This window comes from Procambarus clarkii, chromosome 10, assembly GCF_040958095.1.
Source record: "Procambarus clarkii isolate CNS0578487 chromosome 10, FALCON_Pclarkii_2.0, whole genome shotgun sequence".
NCBI lineage: Eukaryota > Metazoa > Arthropoda > Malacostraca > Decapoda > Cambaridae > Procambarus > Procambarus clarkii.
Window position 1 is genome coordinate 37,522,021 of NC_091159.1, and position 13,630 is coordinate 37,535,650.

Below are 13,630 nucleotides of genomic sequence, written 5' to 3' on the forward strand. Positions count from 1 at the left end.
CTGGACCACTTCCGGCAGCGTGTCAAGATCCGGGTGTTGAGTCTGGAACTGGCGCGTGATCGCCGAGACGTGAATCTATAAGTCTCCATCTCTGTCTTGAACTTGTAGATTTCGTACTGAGACTCACCGTGAGTTAATATATGTATCACCCAAGGCTCACTATACCTCACTCATGGCTAAGTACACCCCACTGCTGATGTACGAGACGATTTACACTAAACCAGCTAATAGTAAACCCAACTAGAAAAGATTGATCAGGAAGATAATGATTACAAGTATCTTCCAACTAGGAAGATAATGATTACAAGTATCTGTTACTCAGATCACAATTTAATTGAAGTTCAGACAGTCCTGGGCAGTAGACCTGCACAGCTAGTCCCAAATTCTAGAGGAGGAGAATTCAGCAAATTTAATTTTAATAATAAAGAGATTAACTGAGAACAACTAATCCAAGACCTCACAGATATAAACTGGGAAGAACAACTAAAAAGTGCAAACCTAAACCAGTGCCTGGAGAAAATAAGCTCAGTTCATCAAGCAGATCCCCGCCAAACACACACCGAAACTACGACGTTGGTACAACGTTCGAACAAGTTTTAACACCTCCTAACCAGTTATAACAACCAATATAGCAAGTTGTAACAACGTTCTAATACGGCATAAACACGTTAAGCCAAGATGTAACAACTTTATTGCAAGTTGTAACAAGCGGAAAATAGAGACAGTTTCGGTTTGTGTTTCTAGGGTCGTCACCTGCGATTTCCACATTCCTAAGTACAAGGAATTGTAGTTTAGTGCCAGGTGAGACAAGGACCCTTCAAGCAAGATGTGATCAGGAAGGGCCTCCGTCTCACTCACACACTCACGATAACTAGCTGCGTGGCCGTACACTTTGTAAATAAGATATATTTTAATAATAAGGAAGAAAAGGGCATATGTGTTTGTACTACACTCCTTCCCACTGACAAGCAGCAGTGGCAAGGAATAACATCACTCATATCCACACATTAAAACATTGATTGTAACCGTGATATATATGTGCTTCAGCCTACAGTTTAGACCTATTGTCTTATGTATGACCCTCTGTCCTGCGTGACAGTGAATACCAGCATTATCCTCACTTTAATAAGACTATCAAAATCCTCAGATTAGGCAAAATTGTAATTAATTTTGTCAATAAAGATGTTAATAATAAATAACTCCTTCCTCAGCATCCCGGCTGCCCTCGCAGCATCACCTCGCGTCTCCTCTCAGCCTTCATCTTTCATGCAACACTGCCGACGGATTTTTGTTTCACACATACCAAACATGTTTCAGCTTCCACTCTCTCGTTCATCACTATTCCCCTCACCCTTCCCGCAGCCCGGGCTCCGTATCCTCAACTTATGAACTGGGCTACTGCAGGCCCGCCGCCCATGGTGGGGGCTGTGTGGGAGGGGGGGGGACGATGGGGGCCGTGTGGGAGAGGGGGGGGGGCAAGGTGGGAGACATCCAAAGACTTTAGTTATTGCGTATCACTAACATGATTAACTCGGCAATAAATAAAATTCACTCCTAATGGATACAATTAATGATAAGATGAAAGCAATGAGTTTCCAGAGGTGAGGCTTGAGATGAGCTGATGTCGATACATCAACAACATCCCTAATGACTCCTAGTCTTAGTGTAGAGAAACACAGACGTGGTGGAGGATGTCTGCACGCGACAGGTCCTGGCCGCTGCATTTCCGGTGTCTCCTGGATGATTGGAAAGATTAGCATCGTGTTTATGAGCCGTTCACCTTTGATCCTGTATTGTAAACATGCAGAGCTTTACACACACACACACACACACACAGGGAGAATTGCCTAGTTGCTGGAAGAATTGCCCAGTTGCTGGATGTCGTGCCGATCTTCAAGAAAGGCGATAGGGAGGAGGCACTTAACTATAGACCTGTATCACTGACAAGCATCACCTGTAAAATACTGGAAAGAATAATTAGGCTACGACTGGTTGCACACCTGGAGAACATTAGGTTTGTGAACAAACATCAACATGGGTTCTGGACAGGGAAATCGTGCCTAACAAACCTTCTGGAATTCTATGATAAAATAACGAGGATAAGACAGGACAGAGATGGTTGGGCAGACTGCATATTTCTGGACTGCCAAAAAGCCTTTGATACAGTACCGCACATGAGACTGCTGTTCAAGCTCGAGAGGCAGGCGGGGGTGGGGGGAGAGGTCCTAGCATGGATAAGGAACTACCTAACAGGAAGGAGCCAAAGAGTTACGGTAAGGGGCGAGAAGTCGGACTGGCGAATAGTAACAAGTGGAGTACCACAAGGATCGGTGCTGGGACCAATTCTATTTCTTGTATATGTTAACGACATGTTTACAGGCGTAGAGTCCTACATGTCGATGTTTGCGGATGACGCAAAGTTGATGAGAAGTGTTGTGACAGATGAGGATTGCAGGATCCTCCAAGAGGACCTGAACAGGTTGCAGAGATGGTCAGAGAAATGGCTACTGGAATTCAACACGAGCAAATGTAAAGTTATGGAAATGGGACTAGGAGATAGGAGACCAAAGGGACAGTACACAATGAAGGGGAACAGCCTACCTGTAACGATGCGTGAAAGAGACCTGGGGGTGGACGTAACACCTAATCTATCTCCTGAGGCACATATAAATAGGATAACGACAGCAGCGTACTCTACACTGGCAAAAGTTAGAACATCATTCAGAAACCTAAGTAAGGAGGCATTTAGGGCGCTTTACACTGCCTACGTAAGGCCAGTCTTAGAGTATGCCGCCTCATCATGGAGTCCCCATCTGAAGAAGCATATAATGAAACTGGAAAAGGTTCAGAGGTTTGCAACGAGACTCGTCCCAGAGCTACGAGGGATGGGGTATGAGGAGCGCCTGAGGGAACTGTGCCTTACGACACTAGAAAGAAGAAGGGAGAGGGGGGACATGATAGGAACGTATAAGATACTCAGAGGGATTGACAGAGTGGACATAGACGAAATGTTCACACGGAATAGTAACAGAACGAGGGGACATGGATGGAAGCTTGAAACTCAGATGAGTCACAGAGATGTTAGGAAGTTTTCTGTTAGCGTGAGAGTAGTGGGAAAATGGAATGCACTTGGGGAACAGGTTGTGGAAGCAAATACTATTCATAATTTTAAAACCAGGTATGATAGGGAAATGGGACAGAAGTCATTGCTGTAAACAACCGATGCTCGAAAGGCGGGATCCAAGAGTCAATGCTCGATCCTGCAGACACAACTAGGTGAGTACACACACACACACACACACACACACACACACACACACACACACACACACACACACACACACACACACACACACACACACACACACACACACAGTGGGCGGTTCAGAAAGCGTATAGTTAAGCAATATAGTCGGGGATGAGTGTATTGATTACCACCATAAATATGGCGCGTTGACTCTACTCACTTACCATTGTCGTGAGACATCTAAGTGAATACACTGTGTATGCAGTGTATATTGTTGGTGTTAAAACTACAATACTGTAGTGTAGAGTGTAGCTACTAGTGTGGGGGGTTTATACCTTTCCGTACTTGAACGGTGGGGGGGGGGGCTTACACTCGCCCCTCCTCCCCCCCCTTGCCCTCCCCTCCTCCCCCCCCCAGGGCCAGAAGCAGTGAGGCCTTTTCTGAGTTGTTTACTTGTCGTTGTTTGGTACAGTGGGTAATGATCCCGGGCACTTCCGGGTCACTGTTGTGCTTGTTGGTTGTCTGCTGGGGGAGGGGGGGGGGGAGACAGAGATGAGCAGGGATGGGTAAGTGCGGGGGGCGAGGATGGGCTCTGTCAGTGGGAGAGGCAGGGAGAGATGGGTGATGGGGGAGAGGCAGGGAGAGATGGGTGATGGGGGAGAGGCAGGGAGAGATGGGTGATGGGGGAGAGGCCCCAGCAGGAACGGCAGTAGGTATGGAAAAGGTAAAAGGGAAGGGAAGGGAGGGAAGGTTTGATGAGAGACGGGGCAAGGAGAGGGGGAGGTTATCTTGAGCTCTTGAGACCATTCCGGGGCTCAGCGTCCCCAACGGCCCGGTCCTCGACCAGGCTTCTTTTTTGGTATACACACCCCCAGGAAGCAGCCCGCAGCAGCTATCTAACTCCCAGGTACCTATTTACTGCTAGGTGAACAGGTGCATCAGATTGTAGAAACTCTGCCCACTTGTTTCCGCCTCCACCGGGGATCGAACCCGGAACCTCAGGACTACGAATGCCAAGTGCTGTCCACTCAGCTGTCAGGCGAGTATGTTTGCAATATACCTACAGTAGACCTGTAGTATATCCCTGGAGTGGGCAGCTCTCATTTTTACCCACTTCTATAATCTTACCGGCAACCTCTATTTCCAAACCATTATTTACCCAGGTCTCTTGCTAACCTAAGCGTATTCCATCTGTAGCTATTGTATCGTATTGTGTATTGTCTTGATGTAATTATCACCTCATTATTCCCCCCCCTTCCCACCCCCTTCTTATGCCCTTTCATCCACTGGTGTAATGGCGTCGTTGGCGCCAGACTCATCGTCATCTTACCGAGGGTAAAGTAATCTTTCTTAATCTCCCGTCATAAGGGAGCGTTCTTAATGTTGGGAGTTATCTCTACATCTCTCCCTGCACACCTGGGCACAGGTGGTGGTGCTCAGCTGGTCTACCAGGTGGGCACAGGTGGTGGTGCTCAGCTGGTCTACCAGGTGGGCACAGGTGGTGGTGCTCAGCTGGTCTACCAGGTGGGCACAGGTGGTGGTGCTCAGCTGGTCTACCAGGTGGGCACAGGTGGTGGTGCTCAGCTGGTCTACCAGGTGGGCACAGGTGGTGGTGCTCAGCTGGTCTCCTATATAACGAAGACTCACGGTCAGTCAACACTTGTCACGCTCCTCAGAGCCACATCCGGGAAATAGCGTGCAAACTATGCACCAAATGTGAGTTTACTCTCACAATGTTGGTTCAGTATACTCACCAGTGGTTAAAATTACAGGTGTGTTGGTCAGCTCGTTATACTTACCTGTCCATGAACTGGCAGCTCTCTCTCTCTCTCTCTCTGATAGTGTGTGTGTGAGAGCTGCCCATAAGTGCCAGAATTATGATAGTTTGTGTATTGTGATATCATTCATAAAACGTGTTCTAAACATGTTGTATTCCCCAGGTGTGTGTGTGTGTGTGTGTGTGTGTGGTGGGGGCGAGGGGAGCGAGGAGCCTCGACCCAGGACCCCGCTGGTGGCCAGTAGTACCTCCCACCATGGCTTAACATGAAGCTCAAACCACTAATTAGAAAACATAAGAGGCACGTATCTTACCAGTCATTATATAGTTGTTAAGATTATGAAACACTGTGAAACAAGGATATCAATATATGCAAAGTTAAGTGTCGAAGTGTGTCACGACCCTTGAGACTAAATAAGGTTCTTCTCCCCGCAGTGTAAAGAAATGGTAAGAAATCGGCCTTGCCAATAGATGTCTCGGGGTATAATTACATCACTGTATAAAAAGGAGAACAATATATTTTGCTAAGGGGAACAACATAACAACAATTAAGTGTATAAATGGTAGCCAGAAATATTTATCAGCATGCAATATCATAAAATGAAATTAAGTACTGAGACATGAGCAATATCACCAGAACATGGATTAATCAATAGTAATTCTCAAATCATCTAACCAGATAATTAACATTTATATGGGCTAAAATAACAGTGACCAATGACTTAGCTTAAAACACAACTGCTCTCGACCGCAGCCGCCACGCTACTGCCCAGGCTTTGGACCGCAGGCCAAACGTCGACTAAACGTCTACCAGGAAATCACCTAACAGTCCACGTAAACATTGTGGAAATTCTAATACCACAAATGCAGCACTAATAATTAAACATTGTAAACTAAAGAGTAGTAATTACTGGTATAACATTCCATACAAATATATGGCCACCAAACATGAGAATAAATAAAGATAAAACTATAGACACTCGATTGACAACAATCACACCGGCCATATCCAAATATGGTCACTCGCCCACACGGAGTAACTACAGCGAATTCTAACACCAAAATACTTCACACACACTACACAGCCTACACACACACTACACAGCCTACACACACACTACACAGCCTACACACACACTACACAGCCTACACACACACTACACAGCCTACACACACACACTACACAGCCTACACACACACTACACAGTCCACACAGCATGCTATGTTATCTATATATATATATACAAATTCTTGAATCATACAAGTGGACGCAATATTAATTTGAGAACACGACAATAAAGTAATATGTAATATCGAGAGTCATGGCAGAATCTTAGTAAGATTCGTGACAAAGTGTTACTTGTATCGAACTCCGGCCAGAGAGATGGCGTGGCTAGTGCCGGCCCACGTTACTATATGACTGATGAGTGAAGTCTCGCCCTCGACCATTGCTAGTCAAGGCTCGCCCCTCGCTAACTCACCACACCGCTCGCTCGCTCGCCAGGTGTATGTGGTCACTCACACCGCTCGCTCGCCAGGTGTATGTGGTCACTCACACCGCTCGCTCGCCAGGTGTATGTGGTCACTCACACCGCTCGCTCGCCAGGTGTATGTGGTCACTCACACCGCTCGCTCGCCAGGTGTATGTGGTCACTCACACCGCTCGCTCGCCAGGTGTATGTGGTCACTCACACCGCTCGCTCGCCAGGTGTATGTGGTCACTCACACCGCTCGCTCGCCAGGTGTATGTGGTCACTCACACCGCTCGCTCGCCAGGTGTATGTGGTCACTCACACCGCTCGCTCGCCAGGTGTATGTGGTCACTCACACCGCTCGCTCGCCAGGTGTATGTGGTCACTCACACCGCTCGCTCGCCAGGTGTATGTGGTCACTCACACCGCTCGCTCGCCAGGTGTATGTGGTCACTCACACCGCTCGCTCGCCAGGTGTATGTGGTCACTCACACCGCTCGCTCGCCAGGTGTATATGGTCACTCACACCGCTCGCTCGCCAGGTGTATGTGGTCACTCACACCGCTCGCTCGCCAGGTGTATGTGGTCACTCACACCGCTCGCTCGCCAGGTGTATATGGTCACTCACACCGCTCGCTCGCCAGGTGTATGTGGTCACTCACACCGCTCGCTCGCCAGGTGTATATGGTCACTCACACCACCGCACTACACACCCTCCACTACCCCCACCCCCCCAATCAGTGTACCTGCAGTAATCAGCCTCACGAAACGTGGCATATTCAGGCTAGGGTGGGGTGGTAGGGTGCACCGCCCCCCCCACCACCACGCGTGTAGTTGCAACCCGTTCTCGCAAATTTAATAAGTCAATATTGACTTATTAAATATGTGCATAGGTGACATACTTAACATAATAGATACCCTTAAAAAGATTCATAGAAAACACCGACCTTACCTAACCTACTTAGTATGTTAAGATAAGCATCTTATTGCTTCGTAATTACAATTATTACCTAACCTATAATAGGTATAGGTTAAGTAATAATTGTAATTACGAAGCAATAAGATGCTTATCTTAAGATACTAACAAGGTTAGGTAAGGTCGGTGTTTTCTATGAATCTTTTTAAGGGTATCTATTATGTTAAGTATATCATGTTTATGTTTAGTATATCACCTATGCACGTAGTTAATAAGTCAATATTGACTTGTAGGGGAGCGGGGGGTGACAGGTGGTGGTGTGATTAAACAATAGGAATCCTGGCGCCAGGCAGTGGTGTACTGTGGCTCCTGGCGGCAGGTGGTGGTGGTGGTGTACTGTGGCTCCTGGCGGCAGGTGGTGGTGGTGGAGTACTGTGGCTCCTGGCGCCAGGCAGTGGTGTACTGTGGCTCCTGGCGGCAGGTGGTGGTGGTGGAGTACTGTGGCTCCTGGCGCCAGGCAGTGGTGTACTGTGGCTCCTGGCGGCAGGTGGTGGTGGTGGAGTACTGTGGCTCCTGGCGGCAGGTGGTGGTGGTGGTGTACTGTGGCTCCTGGCGGCAGGTGGTGGTGGTGGAGTACTGTGGCTCCTGGCGGCAGGTGGTGGTGGTGGTGTACTGTGGCTCCTGGCGGCAGGTGGTGGTGGTGGAGTACTGTGGCTCCTGGCGGCAGGTGGTGGTGGTGGAGTACTGTGGCTCCTGGCGGCAGGTGGTGGTGGTGGTGTACTGTGGCTCCTGGCGGCAGGTGGTGGTGGTGGTGTACTGTGGCTCCTGGCGGCAGGTGGTGGTGGTGGAGTACTGTGGCTCCTGGAGGCAGGTGGTGGTGGTGGTGTACTGTGGCTCCTGGCGGCAGGTGGTGGTGGTGGAGTACTGTGGCTCCTGGCGGCAGGTGGTGGTGGTGGAGTACTGTGGCTCCTGGCGGCAGGTGGTGGTGGTGGTGTACTGTGGCTCCTGGCGGCAGGTGGTGGTGGTGGTGTACTGTGGCTCCTGGCGGCAGGTGGTGGTGTACTGTGGCTCCTGGCGGCAGGTGGTGGTGGTGGTGTACTGTGGCTCCTGGCGGCAGGTGGTGGTGGTGGTGTACTGTGGCTCCTGGCAGTACACTAACTACACTGTAGCTCACCACAGGACATTGACCACGTGCTCTGCACAACAGTCATTCTGCTTGGCGGACCATAACATGATCTTGGCCCACGGGACACTAGAGTGGTGCGTCCGCGAGCAGAACCCCCAGAGTACACTCCCTAGTGTGTCCTGAGCGTTAGTGTGCGAGTCTCCACCTCGCACGGTACTGCATAAGGTGTGTGTACACTCACTCAACACAGCGTGAGGTTTACCGCCACTCGTAAACCACATGGTGTACACATCAACATGTCACAACGTCATCAATGAACTAGTTCTTTCTTTTCTGTAACGAATTACAACCTCCGGTTACGGTGCCCCCCCCCCCCCACGACGCCCCCAGGGAGGCGTGGGGAGGTGGTAGGGGAGACGACTGGCCTCACGTGTCTGGGAAGACAGTGTGAAGCAAACATTAAAGAGGTTACCTGATTGATGGGGTTCTGGGAGTTCTTCTACTCCCCAAGCCCGGCCCGAGGCCAGGCTTGACTTGTGAGAGTTTGGTCCACTAGACTGTTGCTTGGAGCGGCCCGCAGGCCAACATATCCACCACAGCCCGGTTGGTCCGACACTCCTTGAAGAAAACTATCTAGGTTTCTCTTGAAGATGTCCACGGTTGTTCCGGCAATATTTCTTATGCTCGCTGGGAAGACGTTGAACAACCGCGGGCCTCTGATGTTTATACAGTTCTCTGATTGTGCCTATGGCACCTCTGCTCTTCACTGGTTCTATTCTGCATTTTCTTCCATGTCGTTCACTCCAGTACGTTGTTATTTTACTGTGTAGATTTGGGACCTGGCCCTCCAGTATTTTCTACGTGTATATTAATTGGTATCTCTCCCGTCTCCTTTTTAGTGAGTACATTTGGAGAGCTTCACATTATTGAAGCTTGGAGTACTTCACATTAGTACATTATTGAGACGGTCTCAATTATTTAGGTACTTTATCGCGTCTATGTATGCCGTATATGTTCTCTGTGTTCCCTCTATTTCATCAATCTCTCCTGCTCTGAAGGGGGAAGTGAGTACTGAGCAGTACTCAAGACTGGACAACACAAGTGACTTGAAGAGTACAGCCATTGTGATGGGATCCCTGGATTTGAAAGTTCTCGTAATCCATCCTATCATTTTTCTGGCTGCCACAATATTTGCTTGGTTATGCTCCCTAAACGTTAGATCGTCAGACATCATTATTCCCAAATCCTTGACATGTTGCTTTATGTTGCTTTCCTACTATGGGCAGATTTGATAGGGTTTTGTACCCTGTATTATGTTTAAGGTTCTCATTTTTACCGTACTTGAGTACCTGGAATTTATCACTATTAAACATCATGTTATTTTCTGCTGCCCAGTCGAAAACTGTATTAGTACTTGCTTGTAGTTTTTCAATGTCTTGAACAGAGGTAAGTTTCCTGCTAGTTACTTGGAGGTGGTAGAGAAGTACCGTCATAGCAAGAGTACCTGGTTGTGTTGTGACCTTGCCTGACCCTTGACCCCTCTCACTTCTCCATCGGGCTGATGATGGCAGTTATATTGTGTTAGATGATGCTCTAGTGTTGTGGTGTACAGCGCCAGTACTCTCGTGAAGACGGCTACATCTGTGAGAGCGAGAGCCAAGGCGATACTAAGATGTCAGCGGCGGAGTCTGACCTCTTGAGAGACACCAGCACAGCTTCCGTGGAGGGTGGCGTCTGTTCCAGCAGCCTTGACCGTCGCGCATACCTTGGGGCTGGCTCCTCTTGCTTGGACTATTCAACAGTAAATCAGGCTTGCCACGATAGCTCTTCTGTAAACATCATCATCTACTTGTGGTGATCAGTCTCACGTATCTCTGTAAGGAGACACATTGCTTTCCCTTATACCTGACTCAGTGTGAATATCAAGTCACGTCTGACGGGTTCAACATAACCCGTCATTCTTGTGGCTCCATTGTCGTGTTGGCTTAGGAAGTGTCCCCCCTTGCCTCTTCCAAGAACCTAGCTCTCCGTGAGTCGGTACTGAGTCCCCCCACGATTAAGAGTCGAGGCCCATTCCTGCTAACACCTTAGACACTTGCTCCAGGACAGTCATAACTGCCTCGTTGTTACTGAGGCAGTTATGACTGTCCCTTCCCTTCATCCCTTCCTGTCATTCTCCTGTCTGGGTCGTGCGGCGCTTTGCGGTTGACTGTATATGACGGCTACTATTATCTAAGGAACTGTAGCAATGACAGGGTTTGCTATATAGTTACTGAGTCCCTTCACAGCTGAGATTGACAGCTTCTCCATCTTCCTTCCCTCTCCACGCTACATGATAGCCTTGAGGGAATATTTTCTTTGTTATCACTCCTGGCAGTTTGGGTTCCGAGTACAATCTTATTTTTCTATCCTGGTTATCTTTGTTTGTCAGTTCCCTTAGTTCAAGCGTTTTGTGTGTGTGAGTGAGAGTAAGAGTGAGAGAGAGAGAGAGAGAGAGAGAGAGAGAGAGAGAGAGAGAGAGAGAGAGAGAGAGAGAGAGAGAGAGAGAGAGAGAGAGAGAGAGAAAGAAAGAAAGAAAGAAAGAAAGAAAGAAAGAAAGAAAGAAAGAAAGAAAGAAAGAAAGAAAGAAAGAAAGATACAGAGAAAGAAAGAGACAGAGAGAGAGAGAAGAGAAAGATAAGAGACGATTAACTTAGTTGGTAAGGCAAATTGTAGGTGTGTACTCTCTTAATTCCATGAGATGTGTTTGTACCCCCCCCCCCTCCATGAACCCCCCTATGACAGTCATAGTGTGGTTGGGGTCGACCATCCCCCGACCCCCCCCACCCCAGCCCTCCCTCCTTGCCCGTATAGGATTGGATCTTAAATGCGATAACCAACAACTCCGAGGAAGTCTGAAATGTGAATTTGATTCTCCATAGACTCCATTCCAACCAAATTATCGGCTGTTATCAACGTCGATAACCTTAAACTGTGACAATGACGGCGAATTATCGTTTCTCGACCATGTTTCGCCCGCTGGAAGAGAGAGAGAGAGCGGGAGGTAGAGATGGACAAAATGAACAAGAGACCCGGGCACAGCAGGGTATAACCCCCCCCCCTTGACGTATTATATACATGAAAGATATTCGAAGGTCAGGTCCCAAATATGCTGTTCGAGGTCAACTGCCTTCCCCCCGCCTCCCCCCCCCTCCCCAAGCCCCACAAATGAGCCCCAAACCGGTATCTCATGTTTATGCTGGAAAACTATTTCGTAAACAGTGTAGCCGATGACACGAGGGCTGGTTTGTTGGCGATATTTACAAGGGGAAACAAACAGCAACAGACCATTGGATCCTAACGACGTGGTTTGCGTGTTATCTCCTGTGGTGGGTGGAGGGATGCAGGTGTGGGAGTGGAGGGATGCAGGTGTGGGGGTGGAGGGATGCAGGTGTGGGGGTGGAGGGATGCAGGTGTGGGGGTGGAGGGTTGCAGGTGTGGGCTTGGAGGGATGCAGGTGTGGGAGTGGAGGGATGCAGGTGTGGGGGTGGAGGGATGCAGGTGTGGGAGTGGAGGGATGCAGGTGTGGGGGTGGAGGGATGCAGGTGTGGGGGTGGAGGGATGCAGGTGTGGGGGTGGAGGGATGCAGGTGTGGGGGTGGAGGGTTGCAGGTGTGGGCTTGGAGGGATGCAGGTGTGGGCTTGGAGGGATGCAGGTGTGGGAGTGGAGGGATGCAGGTGTGGGGATGGAGGGATGCAGGTGTGGGGGTGGAGGGATGCAGGTGTGGGGGTGGAGGGATGCAGGTGTGGGGGGTGGAGGGATGCAGGTGTGTGAGTGGAGGGATGCAGGTGTGGGAGTGGAGGGATGCAGGTGTGGGAGTGGAGGGATGCAGGTGTGGGGGTGGAGGGATGCAGGTGTGGGAGTGGAGGGTTGCAGGTGTGGCCTTGGAGGGATGCAGGTGTGGGAGTGGAGGGATGCAGGTGTGGGGGTAGAGGGATGCAGGTGTGGGAGTGGAGGGATGCAGGTGTGGGCTTGGAGGGATGCAGGTGTGGGAGTGGAGGGATGCAGGCGTGGGAGTGGAGGGATGCAGGTGTGGAGGTTGGAGGGATGCAGGTGTACTCACCTAATTGTGCTTGCGGGGGTTGAGCTCTGGCTCTTTGGTACCGCCTCTCAACTGTCAATCAACTGGTGTACAGGTTCCTAAGTCTACTGGGCTCTGTCATATCTACATTTGAAACTGTATGGAGTCAGCCTCCACCAGGTAGCCTGGTGGATAGCGCGCAGGACTCGTAATTCTGTGGCGCGGGTTCGATTCCCGCACGAGGCAGAGACAAATGGGCAAAGTTTCTTTCACCCTGAATGCCCCTGTTACCTAGCAGTAAATAGGTACCTGGGTGTTAGTCAGCTGTCACGGGCTGCTTCCTGGGGGTGGAGGCCTGGTCGAGGACCGGGCCGCGGGGACACTAAAGCCCCGAAATCATCTCAAGATAACCTCAAGATAACCACATCACTGCCTAATGCATTCCATCCGTTAACTACTCTGGCACTGAAAAAGTTCTTTCTAACGTCCCTGTGGCTCATTTGGATACTCAGTTTCCACCTGTGTCCCCTTGTTCGCGTACCACCAGTGTTGAATAGTTTATCCTTGTCTACCCTGTCAATACCACTGAAGATTTTGTAGGTAGTGAACATGTCTCCCCTTACTTTTCTGTCTTCCAGTGTCGTAAGGTGCATTTCTCGCAGCCTTTCCTCGTAACTCATGCCTCTTAGTTCTGGGACTAGTCTAGTGGCATACCTTTGGACTTTTTCCAGCTTCGTCTTGTGCTTGACAAGATACGGGCTCCATGCTGGGGCCGCATAATCTAGGATTGGTCTTTCATATGTGGTATACAAGATTCTGAATGATTCCTTACACAGGTTCCTGAAGGCTGTTCTGATGTTAGCCAGTCTCGCATATGCCGTAGACGTAATACTTTTAATGTGGGCTTCAGGTGACAGGTTTGGTGTGATATCAACCCCTAGATCTTTCTCTCTGTCCGTTTCATGAAGTACTTCATCTCCTATTCTGTATCCTGTGTCAGGCCTTCTGTTTCCGCCGCCTAGTTCCATTACT

The 13,630-nt window shown here is 49.4% G+C and overlaps 2 protein-coding genes across 2 annotated transcripts in view; both read left to right on the forward strand.

Annotated features, from left to right (window-relative positions):
• Positions 1-13,630, forward strand: part of Exn (Ephexin) — a 371,388-nt gene that overhangs the window by 153,546 nt on the left and 204,212 nt on the right. The window lies entirely within an intron of this gene.
• The window catches only part of LOC138363302 (sialidase-like), a 29,477-nt gene continuing 25,383 nt past the window's right edge, over positions 9,537-13,630 (forward strand). The window contains exons 1-2 of the mRNA XM_069322317.1: positions 9,537-9,602; positions 10,151-10,339. Coding sequence (XP_069178418.1) covers positions 9,537-9,602; positions 10,151-10,339 — 255 coding nt within the window. The remainder of the gene's footprint in view (positions 9,603-10,150; positions 10,340-13,630) is intronic.